The sequence below is a fragment of the Bos taurus genome, chromosome 12 (assembly GCF_002263795.3).
Source record: "Bos taurus isolate L1 Dominette 01449 registration number 42190680 breed Hereford chromosome 12, ARS-UCD2.0, whole genome shotgun sequence".
Classification (NCBI taxonomy): domain Eukaryota; kingdom Metazoa; phylum Chordata; class Mammalia; order Artiodactyla; family Bovidae; genus Bos; species Bos taurus.
In genome coordinates this window covers 84,154,425-84,168,024 of record NC_037339.1, presented here as the reverse complement: position 1 = coordinate 84,168,024, position 13,600 = coordinate 84,154,425, and the positions used below count along the sequence as shown (strand labels likewise).

The 13,600-nt window shown below is 40.7% G+C and overlaps 1 protein-coding gene across 3 annotated transcripts in view; it reads right to left on the bottom strand.

Moving 5' to 3' along the window:
* Nucleotides 1-13,600, bottom strand: part of MYO16 (myosin XVI) — a 519,124-nt gene that overhangs the window by 131,512 nt on the left and 374,012 nt on the right. For all 3 annotated transcript variants that reach the window (XM_059892322.1, XM_025000169.2, XM_059892321.1), the window contains exons 24-27: nt 13,201-13,276; nt 7,933-8,108; nt 5,549-5,629; nt 5,062-5,267 (exon numbers count right to left, since the gene is read on the bottom strand). In XM_059892322.1, coding sequence (XP_059748305.1) covers nt 5,062-5,267; nt 5,549-5,629; nt 7,933-8,108; nt 13,201-13,276 — 539 coding nt within the window. The remainder of the gene's footprint in view (nt 1-5,061; nt 5,268-5,548; nt 5,630-7,932; nt 8,109-13,200; nt 13,277-13,600) is intronic.

The following is a 13,600-nucleotide window of genomic DNA, read 5'->3' as shown; positions in this document are numbered from 1 at the left end:
CCAGCTCAGGAGACCACAGAGCTGGAGGGTTATAGCAGCAGAAGTGTGTCTTCTCAAAGTTCTGGAGGCTGGGATGTACAGCATGAAGGTGTGGGCTCATTTAGTTTCTACTGAGGTCTCCTCCTGGTCTGCAGACAGATGCCATCCCACTGGGCTTCCCTGGTGACACAGGAGGAAAGAACCTGCCTGCAGTGCAGGGGGACCCAGGTTCGATCCCTGAGTGGGGAAGATCCCAGGGAGAAGGAAATGGGAGCCCACTCCAGTATTCTTGCCTGGGAAACCCCACGGACAGAGGAGCCTGGAGGGCTATAGTTCACAGGGTCGCAAAGAGTTGGACGCAACGTAGCGACTAACCCAGCACCACGTTGCCTTCCCACTGCAAGTTCAGAGAGCAGAGAAGGAGATGCTCTCTGGCGATTTTTCCTATAGGGACACTAATCCTATTGGTTCAGAGCCCCACCCTTATGACCTCATTTAACCTTAATTACCTCCTCATAGAACCATCTCCCTGGAGAAGGAAATGGCAACCCACTTCAGTACTCTTGCCTGGAAAATTCCATGATGGAAGAGCCTGGTAGGCTACAGCCCATGGGGTTGCCAAGAGTCGGACTCAACTGAGTGACTTCACTTTCTTTCTTTCCGTAGTTCCTTTTGGAGAAGGAAATGGCAATGTGCTCCAGTGTTCTTGCCTGGAGAATCCTATGGATGGAGGGGCCTGGTGGGCTATGGTCTATGGGATTGCAAAGAGTCAGACACGACTAAGCAACTAACACACACACATACAGAACCATCTCCAAATACGGTCACATCAGGGGTTAGGGTTTAACATATGACTATTAAGGAGAAACGATTCAGTCCACAGTACGTGATCCAATGATGTGTCATGATTGCACTTAATAATTTACTTCTATTGCTCTGTTCTTTCTGGACCTAAACTTGTGAGGTCTTTGCCATGGAGATAGTATCTTGCCTTATTACCCCACTCAGAAGCTACTGCTGCTATTAGGGGGAAAAATTCGACAAGCATGCTTCTTATTTAATCAAAAGAGGATTTCTCCACAAACACAATTCTCCACTTTTGATTAGGAAGTCTCAGAATGATGGACAGCTATTAAAGCCAAGAAATCAGGAGGCACGTTTGCAAATATCGTCGCGTCGCCTCTGGATTCCACAGAATATCCATTATCCACATCCACTGTCCTGCTGGGTTTCAGAAGCAATAAATGCAGGTCCGATGAATAGGTGCTTGTTTCAAAACCGGACATGGTTTTCTTTGTCCAGTATTTTTCCAGTAACCATACTCCTCTTTGTAAACTAAACAAAATAATTGGTTTGATGGGTTTCGGTCCTCTAACACGTAAGACAAGGTGATATGAACAGAAATGTTTTACATAGGAATTGTTATATGATATTCTGAACCAAAGACTTCTACTAATCTGCACATTGAGGCTTTGTTTATACAACAATGCTTGACTGCCTGGGGGAACTTCAAGGTTCCGATGAGCTTTATGAATAAATATGTTGATGTGAATTGTGTTTTATTCAAGTTCTAAAGAAACTGAGAATCTCTCTATGGATCAGTGTTTTTGTGATAATATTCCAGACAGGTGTCCTTTATTCAAGCGATATGGTGACAAATTTCCACTGAAATACATTAATAATTCCATTCATGTATGTGCTTAGTCACTCAGTTGTGTCCAACTCTTTGTGACCCCATGGACCGTAGCCTATCAGCCTCCCCTGTCCATAGGGATTCTCCAGGCAAGAATACTGGAGTGGGTTGCCATGCCCTCCGCCAGGAGATCTTCCCAACCCTGGGATCAAACCCATGTCTCCCACATTGCAAGCAGATTCTTTACCATCTGAGCTACCAGGGAAGTTTAATTCCATTTATACTGATATGCAATTATAAATAAGGATGATAAATTGAAACTCACATCTCCTTTTATGTAAGGGGCCAGTAGAGATGCAGAGATTTACCAAAAAGCATCATTTTTCCAGACAAATATAGTATAGCTATGCTCTCTGTTATGCAGAAACAGTACTTTAAATTGAACAACTATTAACCTCCAGTGCCAGCTTCATTCTGAAACATTGACTAAACAGACAAATGCACAGGCACTGTGATTGAATAAGAGAAAGTCTCTGTTTAGAAGTCAGAATACAGCGAGAAATGTATATATGTGGAAAAGGGTACTTAATTTTAAAAGACAATCATTACAAATACTATTTTAATAGAGATAAGTCTTGGTAAGTATATATGTATATATATTAAATGAGACAAAAATAAAGGTCAAACATTTTTCTAATTATTATGCCATATAATATTGTATACACACACAGACTCATGTTCTCCACCCTCTTCTGGGAAAATAGGACAGTTTAAGTGACTACTTGCTGGAGTAGCTAGAAGGAAGATCCATGCAGCTATTAAAAATTATTCCAGAGAAACTCTGAGGGACACTTTAAAGCCAACTTTCTCTGATTGCATGAGTCTAAGACACTCTAACAAAATAAAGAGCAGAGAATGCATTGAATGAGCTTTAAAAAATTGTTTATAAAGTGAGATTAATCCTATTTCATATCCAATACAGAATCCATTTACAGTGCTCCAGAAACTTCAAATGTACACAGATCACTTGGAAATCTCAACAAATTTGCAAAGTTTTAATCCAGTAAATCAGTAAATGCCTGAGACTTCCTGGTGGCTCAGATGGTAAAGAATCTGCCTGCAGCACAGGAGACCATGGTTCAATCCCTGGGTCGGGAAGATCCCCTGGAGAAGGGACTGGCTACCCACTCTGTATTCTGGCTTGGAGAATCCCTTGGACAGAGGATCCTAGTGGGCTACAGTCCATAGGGTCGCAAAGAGTCAGACAAGACTGAGCAACTAACACTTTCACTTTGCATCCTCAGCAAGTGCCCTTTGATAATCATCAAGGCACTCACATACTTCCAATCCTTGGTGGAAGAAAATCAAACCAAATAAAATAAAGATATAATCTCCAAGTGAGTAGATGTTCTAGGGCGGTGATTCTCTAAACGTTGTCCACATACCAGCAACACCAGCTTCACCTGGGAACTCGCTAAAGATGGTAATTTGCGGAACTCATCTACACCAGGGGCTTTCCGGGTAGCTCACCTGGTAAAGAATCTGCCTGCAATGTGGGAGACCCGGGTTCAATTCCCTGGGTCAGGAAGATCCTCTGGAGGAGGGCATGACAACCCAGTCCAGTATTCTTGCCTGGAGAATCCCCATGGTCAAAGGAGCCTGGTGGGCTACAGTCCACGGGGTTGCAAATAGTCAGACATGCCTGAGTGACTAAACACAGCACAGCACATCTAGACCAGCTGACTGATCTAGAACACTGGGGCTGCCGCCCAGAAATCTGTGTTTTAACACGCCTAAATGGACGCTAACATTGGAGAACCATTGCTTTCAGCACAACTTGGGAAGGGAGTCAGTACTGCTGAATGAACTACAATTCATCAAGGCTGGGGACCCTCTGAGATCATATGATGCCTGCAGATAACAAAACCATACCCTTCTCCATCAGAGAAACCAGGGGTCCCGGGACCCCACTCTCTGTTGACTGTCGTCCAGAAGGTCTGGGATAAATATGGGGATCTATTACTTTAAACTTGTATTGGGCAGGCTTCAAACTCATTGATCCAAAGACTTGGATTGAAAGGGGTGGGAAGGCTGACTTTTAATACTTAAATTCTTATGCATGACAAATACATACTCATGAACAGACCAAACATTTCTGGGGACTATAAACAGCTGTCCATTGGGGAACAGCAAGAGGCAGATCAGAACTACCAGACACCTCTCAGTGTAGAATGAGCAGTGATGGTACCACCACCATCCCCACCCAACAAGAGCACAAATAATTCTTTCATTCAGCACGTATTAATTCTTAATGTAGCCCTGTGTCCTGCCTAACTTTGCAGTTCCTCTCTATAGATAGGAGGCAGTGTGTCTCTTCACTCATGAATAAGCATCTTTTACGTTTAAATCAAATATTTTGTCTATCTGCACTACACATTCTGCAGGCTAAACATATTCATTCTCCAGATACTTTATCCCTAAATGTGGCGAATTTTATCTTCTCCCTTCTGAACAGTCGATCACTTCTTTAACAATGAATGGCGCACACGATGCTTACTTTCTTATTTGTGTCTTTGGGAAATTTAAAATGCACAATAAACAACTTCTATTTCTGTCCTCTGGAAAATACAAAGGTTAGAAACGCTAAATTTAGTCACAGTTTAAATAGTATGCCCTTTGTTATGACTATTTCCAACTGGGTGATTTAAGTTTTTTGGTTGATAGGTTGTTTGAGTTTAGCAGCTTCTTCATACCAGTGGCCCAAACTGCATTGCTGCTCAACCAAAGTCTTAAACTGTCTTCTTTTAGATAAATGGTTTCCCAAATAGATTTCACCACACTACTGTTGCTCTAGTTTTTATCCATTAATGTTAAATTTTGTGCTCATAATATTGATATTACTTTATATCAGTATCACTTTAAATTTCCTGTTTTTATATACGATTACCAAATACTTTCTTTTTTGTCCACACTGCTTATTGTTTGACTGCCTATAAAACAGATACTCTCATTATGTCCACTGCCTGTGTTCCAATAAAACTTTATTTACAAAAAAATAGGTAATGGGCTAAATTTGGCCCATGAGTACCAATGCTTCACCTAAAAAATATTTTGTTCATACATTTAAGGAGAAAATAATCCCACACATAGCTTCTTATATTCAATTATAATTTTAAGTCAATATTATAAGCAACAGTTTTATAAATCTTTAAATCCAAGGGAACCTAAATTTAAGGAACTATGAAAATTGTTTCCAAGTGACTGTCCTCAGTAAATTTAAAAGCTTTTTATATAAGTTTTTATATAAGTCATGGTTTCCCAGAGCATTTTGTTTACTCATGGTAAAAGAGTATGAACAATAGAAGAAATGCCAGAAAAGCAATCAGAAGGTCCACCTACAATAACACCAGTATGGTTCTGGGGATGGTGGACACGAGAGAAAAACCTACCTCGACAGGAAATCGGAGAAGGAAAGGCGGACAGGGTACCCGTGTCGGATGCTCTTCACCATCTCCAGGATCCCGACATACTGCAGCTGAGCGGACACGTAGAAGTTATCAAAGGTGTCTGGCAGCTTTGAGTTATTGGGCTTGATGCAATGAATAAAGTGTGGAGTGCACTTCTGAAGTTTCCCAGTAATATCCGTCAGAGTTTTCTAAGGAGAGAAGTAAAACACAACTGATTCTCCAGAGAAGATCCCAACTGACAAGGTTGGGAATTTTAAATAAAGGTTGGCAATTTGTAAATAAAAACCTTTATCTTCAGTCCATGATTCTTATGTATTATGCATTCACTCACTGTGTGTGTGTACATGTGTGTGCATGCTTACTTTTCTGAAGTTACTTAAGTGGTCAAAATGGAAGAAAATTCCATGTAAAACCTTTACAGTCGATACAATCAAAACGGAAAATTTTGAAATCTGAAAACTTCACTAACCCTGAGTTGCGATGCAATGGTGGCTGGACCTCCCCGGTCGAGTCTTTGAAGAAATGTAGAATTTCCTTTCTTTTTTAATAACTGTAATGAAAACAAAAGGAAAGCGTGAGCAGGTTTGTTTTACTAAGTTCCCGTGTAGGAGAAAAAAAATTAACCCTCCCATGCATGTACGTTCACTCACAGGCAGATGGAGATTTAAAAGAGGCTATAAAAACCAGTGCCAAATGATTTTCTGCAATGGTGGGAAAATAGGCGACTACATGTAAAATAACCTTCACTGCGTCCTTTTAAGTCCGTGGCTGCCACCAATGTGCAACTACTTTAATTTGAGAATAAACAGACGTTGACTAGCTTGGTGGTACAAGAAACTGACCCTGGTCTTCTTAATTGTATTACTAATTGTTTGTCATGAAATGCAGCTTATTCCGGGGTAAAAGGATGCTATTTTATGTTACAAAAATCTGATGTTTTAATAACCATTGTTTTGTTCCCTAAGTTAACTACCATCGGTGTCTTACTCATTTTCTCCCTTCCTTTCCTTCTTCTTCATTTTTTAATGTTACAAGGGTTAGTAAACTACTCACCTGTGAAAACTGATGGTAGACTTTTTTGATAAGTAATTATATACAGCTCTTAAAGAAAAGAATTCACGTGCAGCAAAGATGAAATGATTATGGATATAAAAGAATTAAGTGAAAATGAAGGCAGTGGGTGAAGAGAGAAAGAGCAGAAGGTAATTAATTAAATTCTACCAGGGGTTAAGAGGAACCTCAGCCACTAACGTTCTGTTACATTTCACAGCATCATATACACCGCGACCAATGGATCTATCGATCCAGAATCACTTATCTTAAACTAAAAGGTCTCGATAGAAGAAAAATTGGATGAAACATTCTTGTCAATATGGTGCTGCTATCAAGGCAGTAGCTCATTTCCTCGCATTAGGATGAAGTGTCAAGCTGGAATGATCAAGTGCAACTGACAAGGGAAGGGAAAATGAAGTGACTGGTCGAAGATCAGACTGTTTTCTATAAACACAAAGCTGGGCATGACGCTCAGTTGAAGGGTGGGTAGAGAGCAGCCTTCTGGTCACAGGGGTGGGTGTGCAGGGGTGAGGACCCTCAGAGGGAAGTGAAGGATGGAACACTTAAGGAAAAATCATAATAAATAAATCTTCATCTGGTGAAATTGAACACTCAATTTCCCTTTCTGGGTGGAGGAACGGCTGTGAATTATCTCGCTTTTGCAGTCCTTTAGGGGAAAGGCTAATGGCATCTCTGCCTGGTAATGTTTAATAATTAAGGTTAAAAATTACAGTTTGGAGGTGTGTGGTGATTTCTTGCTCATGATTTCCAGGATGATTGAGAAAGCAGGGGCCAGAAGTTTCAGTGAAACCCCTGGGAATAGAGATCTTCCTTACAAAGGGGAACTCTTTGTCTTTTTTATGTAAAAGATGCCATTTTAATATGCAGTGAGATGGAATTCCTGTGATCCTCCAGTTATGTAACAGCTATATCAAAAGATTCGTAACTCTAGGGTCTACCGGCTACACACACACACACACATCTCTAATAGGCTGTACACATTTCTGCCACTCTTCTGTAACAGAGCTCATTTTAATTATGCTTTTATTTTAATTGGTAAGCAAAAATGCATTCCAGCAGGCTACAACGACTGAATTTCTAAAATGGATCATCTTGGACCCTTCCCAACCATACTTCTCGTCTTTTAAAGTTTCTGTAAAGGCGAGCAAAACACACTGGCACTGAATGCATAAACTCAGTACACTTCTGAAACAACTCTTCACTACATTTTTGTTCTATTTTTACAAATCATCAAAATCTTTAGGTTGTAAGTACAACCTCGCGGGTGTGGAACGAATACACATTAAAAAATTAGCGTAATGCAGAAACAAATTAAAAATCTACAAAACGCACAGTGAAACACTCCAGGACCTGAAAAATACATGATGTCTGTGTGAGAAACTACAATTTATTGTTTAGAGACCTAAAACCTCTGAAGTGACTAATGGCAACGGAATAAGGTAGCTAAGTGTATTCCCTTTAAACCTTCTGTCCCTGAAACCTCCCATTCATCAAAAACACAGTCGCAGAGATGAGACTTAAAAAGGGTGTTGCAAAGACAACCAATAAAATGACTAAGCCTGTATTTGCTATCAAGTTTTCACTCCACTGCATGCTCTCATACCATCCTCTCTCCAAGGGTTATACATTGGGTAAGCAGTCTTTCCGTTAATTTTGTTAAATTAAAATACCAATTTCTTTCCATTAGCATAGAGGACTGTACATTTTTTGTTTAAAAGAAGCAGCAAATGTGCTGAGCAAATTTACAAACAACCAGATACGAATCATAAAAACTCCTACCTTACTAAGTTCTAGATAATTCCTGTTTTCTCCCATCATTGAAGACGCTGTCATTCTCTTACTGAGCCGGGCAGATTTATGTCCTCTGAATTTAAAAGAAGGAGAGGACGATACGAGGGCTCCTGTTTGTGACAGTTTCGACTGGAACAAATGATTGATCACGACGTTTTCACTAGCTAGGAAATAAATAAATGAATACTGTAAGTGGCATTAGAATCGTAATTTACGCAAGCATTAAGCTAACCCCTCATCCTAGCGCTCTCACCATGAAAGCATTCTGTGCGGGGAGGGAATCGACATTTCCTTGTCCTTTTTGCTTTCATTTTCCCCACTACTCATCACACCGTTTGATGAATTCTGACTTTCTTTGCCCTCCACCCGGAGTCTGGATCCCAAGCTCTCCTGCCCTCGTCCTGCGCCCTGAAACCTTTGCTCTCAAATTCAGGGGCACTTGCTGCTCTCCTAACATCCAGAACCAGATCGGACCTGCTCAGACCTAAGACCTCAGGGCACTTGACCAAGCCATGAAGACTTATGGTTTCCATTATCAGCTCTCCGTTCCAGGAAAACAACTGCCAGGAGCCCACAGCCCCAGGAGGAAGCTCTCAGGGCGTCTGCAGACATCGGGGGAGCCCCTGACTCACTCAGCTGTCTCTGCTGTTGGGGGAAGAGGTGCCTCTTTTTCTGATCCAGTTAGGCTGCAAACGTGAAAGCAAGCTGATAACTTTTAGATGTCAGCTTACAAAAATTCTAGTAATCCTGGGTCCATACGTGTTTCCTGACACCTCAGGGAGAAAAGAGTGCATGAATGAATGGAGTTTTGGTGGCAAATCTGAACAGTCAAGTGAGAACCTTGTCTGTCAGTTAAGCACCTAGAAGGCAAGCTTCTCGTGTTACTTACAGCTGTATACAGGCAGTGTTTAAGCCTTAATTTCCTTTTCTAAAAAATAACCACTGAGTACCTACTTTGTGGGTTCCTATAAGACTGAAGGGTGATTTGGGATCAGTCTTAGCCCACTGGACAGTCAGCAATGGCAGAAGCAAGTGGTTTAGTTTCTACCATTTCCACACTCAGATGATTTCACTTGCCCAGCTGATATATTTACTAGCAGTGCATTCAGTGAAAAGTCACTGCAAGAATTAAAAAAAAAAAGAAACAAACAAACCAGCGAGCCAGGAGAAGGGACAGAGAAGCGAAGACACAATTATGGATTACAGGAAGGTAAACAGGAGCCTTGTGGTTATAGGTTTGAGTTTTGGGAATCACAATAAACTCATGACTTTTAATATACAGTTTTATATATGTGTGCGTGTATAAAATCTATAAGTATATTTAAAATTTTCTAGTTCTGAAAGGGTCTAAAAGCAGTAAGACTCCAGTTGCAATGAGCCCAGCCTGCCCCCATTTCTAAGTTTCTTAATACTATTCGTTTATAAAATAAGGCATCTTGGGTAAGTGGCTAGTTTAGGATGTGAGGCAAGGTAGAGGATCTTAGAATATTTTGGAAAGCCAGAATGTAAAACAGTGCTTAAAAAGGACAAGAGAACCTGTCAAAAGAACACAAGAACCAGCTTGGAGGGGTTCTCATTGGCTAAGTCTTGGGAAATTTTAGTATCAAAATAACGACAGTAATGGATTGTGTCCCTTAAATAAAATAACAATTCGTGAGTCCGTACTGATAATGAATGAACAAATGGATGGATGAATTATTAGAAAGGAGAGCTCTTATAGCAGGATGTCATTGCTGAAGACGGGGGTTATAAAAATCACACTTTTGTAACCAAAAGGGAAATCACTGATGTAGGCAACAATCATTGCCTCAGTCAGAACTAACGGGTGAAAGCTTGTGACAAACACTGCTTTAGAAATGACGTATCAGTTACAAACCGAAAACAGTGACGTTAGGGAGCTCTGAAGGACAGAGTGATCAAGGTGAAGGTCACCATGAGCTTTGGAACACAATGTGCTAAGAAGGAGACATCGTCACCTCCGTGGGGCTCCTGCCAAGAAGGTGGAGACTGATTCCAACGTGAGGAGATAGCAAACAAGCCCATATTGAGGGACATTCTTCAAAAACTGGTCTTCCACTTTTTAAAATATTAATGTCAAGAAGAAAAGCTGAGGAAGGGTCCCAGATTAAAGAAGACTACTGAGAAATGGCAACTAAACTCACAAATGATCCTGAATTGGGGGGAAAATCATTCTGAAAGAGATTTGTGGGATAATCAGTAAAGTGTTATTTGAACTCTGAATTAGATACTTGTGCCATATCAATATATAATAGTCTGATCCAGTGTTCTTGCCTGGAGAACCCCAGGGACGGGGGAGCCTGGTGGGCTGCTGTCTATGGGGTCACACAGAGTCGGACATGACTGAAGCGACTTAGCAGCAGCAGCAGCATCAGCAGCCATATCGATATTTAATAGTCTGGTCATTTCCTGGGGTTATGGAGGTCATGTCCTTGGTCTCTGGATAGGGACCAAAGGATTTGGGCAGAAAGACATTTGGCCATTCTCCTGTGGTTCAGAGCATGTGTGCACACACACACACAGATGGGAAGTAGACAGCAAGAGAGAAAAAGAGGAAGAAGACTAAAAAAGTCAGTCTGGGAAAGAGCATATGGGAGTTCTTTGTACTAATTTTGCGACTTTTCTTTAAGTCTGAAATTGTTTCAAAACAACAGTGAAACAGTAAACATATAATGCCATGACCTGTTTAACTAAAAATATTATTTATAACTGGTCTGTGGATGAACGGAACCACGCATAAAACAGTGCAGCAAGTCATTCCCATAATTGGGAAATGTCTTTACTAAACCTCTCAACTCTAGAAGTATGAACGGAAACACATAACTGACGGTGTCTGTCCCTTCTCTGGATCGCAGGCTGGGGCCGCGTGAAGGTCAAGTGGAGAAGCCGTGCCCTGTGATGGAGACACATCATCCTGTGACAGTGAAGCCCCGCCCACAGGCAGAGTGCGTGCGCTGAGACTTCCGGCCTTGATGTCGCGCCTAAGAACCTGGGGAGGAAGCCCTTGGAGAAGAGCCAGCTCTGGCCTCCCTACTCTATTTCTAGGAGTCACCTGCTGCAGGCATTTTCCTGCAGGTCCCCATATGCACAAGCGGCAATGAGAAGCACCCCTTGCTGGGGTCTCCACACAACGCTCTGGGCACCTTCCTGCCAGGAAAAGGGGATGAGCTGACGGAGGTGCCCAAGGTCTGTAAGCAGGAATGCAGAACCGCCAGCAGCAGCATCGGCAGTAAATAGCTTTCCTCTACTTCTGAGCAGACTGAAGAGTCTGGATTTTAACTTCTCTGCATCTTTTGGAGTCAAGTGGACCTGACTTCTCAGCTCAGGTGCCCAGAGGGACCCATGCTGATTTTCTGTTTAAGCAGTTGTCACCCAGCTCCCGGTCTGCACTGGGCAGGGGTCTCAAAGCCCCAGCCAGGTTGGCGAAGATCCTGCCACAGACCCCACCTCCTTCCTCAGGCAGAGCTTTTAGATAATAGGATACAAATCAGGTGCTGTAAGCAAAGTTCTTAGCAAGGTGTCTGGAAACATTACTGTTATCTGTAAACTACACTTTCTTTTAATAACTGTTTGCAGTGTTACAACATTCCACAGATTCATAAACTACTATCTCAATCCTCTTTGCTTGTATGACAGAATGGGTGAGCCACTGTGGCTTGGGTGCCAAATCCAGCCCCTTGCCTGTTTTTGTAAATAAAGTTTTATTGGAACACAGCCACATCCATATGTATTGTCTATAGCCACTTGCTCCTTATCATAGCAGAGTTGAGTCACTGTAACAGTGAACTTATGGCTCGCAAAGCATAAAATATTTATTCTCTAACCCTTTGCAGAAAGTGCTTGCCGCCTCTTGTATGAACATATAAGGACACATTGTAAACTTTATGCTCATGTTCAGATGTATCTATAGTCTAAAATATTTAAAATAAGGTTCACCTGTTTTCTCTTGGCACTTGTCAGGCAGCATACACAAAAGAGTAACTTTAAAATATAAGGCCTCTATTAAGATAAGCAGAATTGCAATAACACAAGCTATCTTGTTTTCATTCTAAATACATATTCTTGTGCCAACTTTGAAAACATGCTGTACACTAGACCTTCATAAAGTATATGGATTAAACTGAAGTATGTTATAAATGAAAGTCCAAATATTTGAAAACCAGAAGGAAGGTATTTCCAGTGATCATAAGCTCAATTATCTCACTCTTTTCTTTCTACACGGTATTATTCCAAGTCCATGCTTTTATCATTAGCCTCAACCTTTAAGAGAACTCAATAACCATACATCCTGAGAGGCAAGTGGAGTCATTCTCCATGAAAAGCAATATATTGCAACTCTGCTATTTGATTTAAGGTAACGATGTTCCTCAAGCCAGAAGTGATATGGATGTCTTGTTTCCAGCTCAAAGGCATCCAGCTATTTCATGAAAGGCTATCATATGCTTCTTTTCCCAGGAATGATAAATGGCTTCACCTCATTTAGAGCAACTTAAAGCACAAAAGATGATACATTTTAATTCTTTGAAGAGGTTATTAGGAAAATGTGAATCACTGCAGAAGTGCTATTAATAAAATAATTACTAGAGGGGATAGAATTTATATGTAATATATATAGATCTGTATATGGGCATCTATGTATATAACTATACTCTATATAAATACAGTACATCATTTTACATATACTATAGGGTTATATATATATATAAATATATGTATAAAGTACTAAGGTTCACTAAGTAGCTGTTGCCTATAAATCTATATTGGTATATACATATATGCGTGTGTGTGTATATATAAACTTGTACTCTCATTTTACTTTATAAACATCAGCTCTTTATATCTGAAAGTGCATGAGAATAAAATACCAGCCTTTGGTGTACTCCCGAGTCATCTTAAGTAATGGAATTCACCCTGCTGTGGCCTAAATAACTCTGGAAACCATATTCATCTTCATCAGTCCACACAGAAGAGCTTTTTTATATTCACACCGCCAGAGTGGGAAAGGTGTTTTATATTTCTATTTGCTAAGAGCTTAGTTAAATTATGGTTTCTACTAGACTCCAAATTAAATTGTAACCAAAGTATAGCATGGCAAGATCCATTCCTTATTATTCTGGGCATTAGAATGCAAAAGATATTTCAATTATCCTTAGCTGGTGGCATATTTTACAGGACCATGTTCAGAGACAGGGACATAAAGAATGGGTGGCATTTTAACCAAAGAGCAGGGAAACTTACTTTTCATTACAAATAGAAGATTCTGTGAAAGGGAGTCTTTATTTTTTTCAATTGCTCCAACAGCTTCATACATTACCTATAATAAAAGAAAGTAGCATCATTACTAATGGTTAAACATGACCATGAAAGTAATTTTCTTTAAAGAACAACTTGACTCAGTGACAGTTTTAAATTATTCATAAGAGCAGTATCTTCAGGTCATAAAGTTTTCGCTCCAAGCAAGTTCAAAGCTCTCCTTCCCAGGCTCTCCTCTGCACATTGAGTCAGGGACGCCTCTCCTGTTCGGATGGACAGAGTCCTCCTCCAGTGTTGGAGAAAATGGTGCTGATTCATGTCCACTGTGGTCCCTTTGGTTTCAAAAACTCTCACCTGCTCAGAAAACTCTCTAACCCAAGTTAGA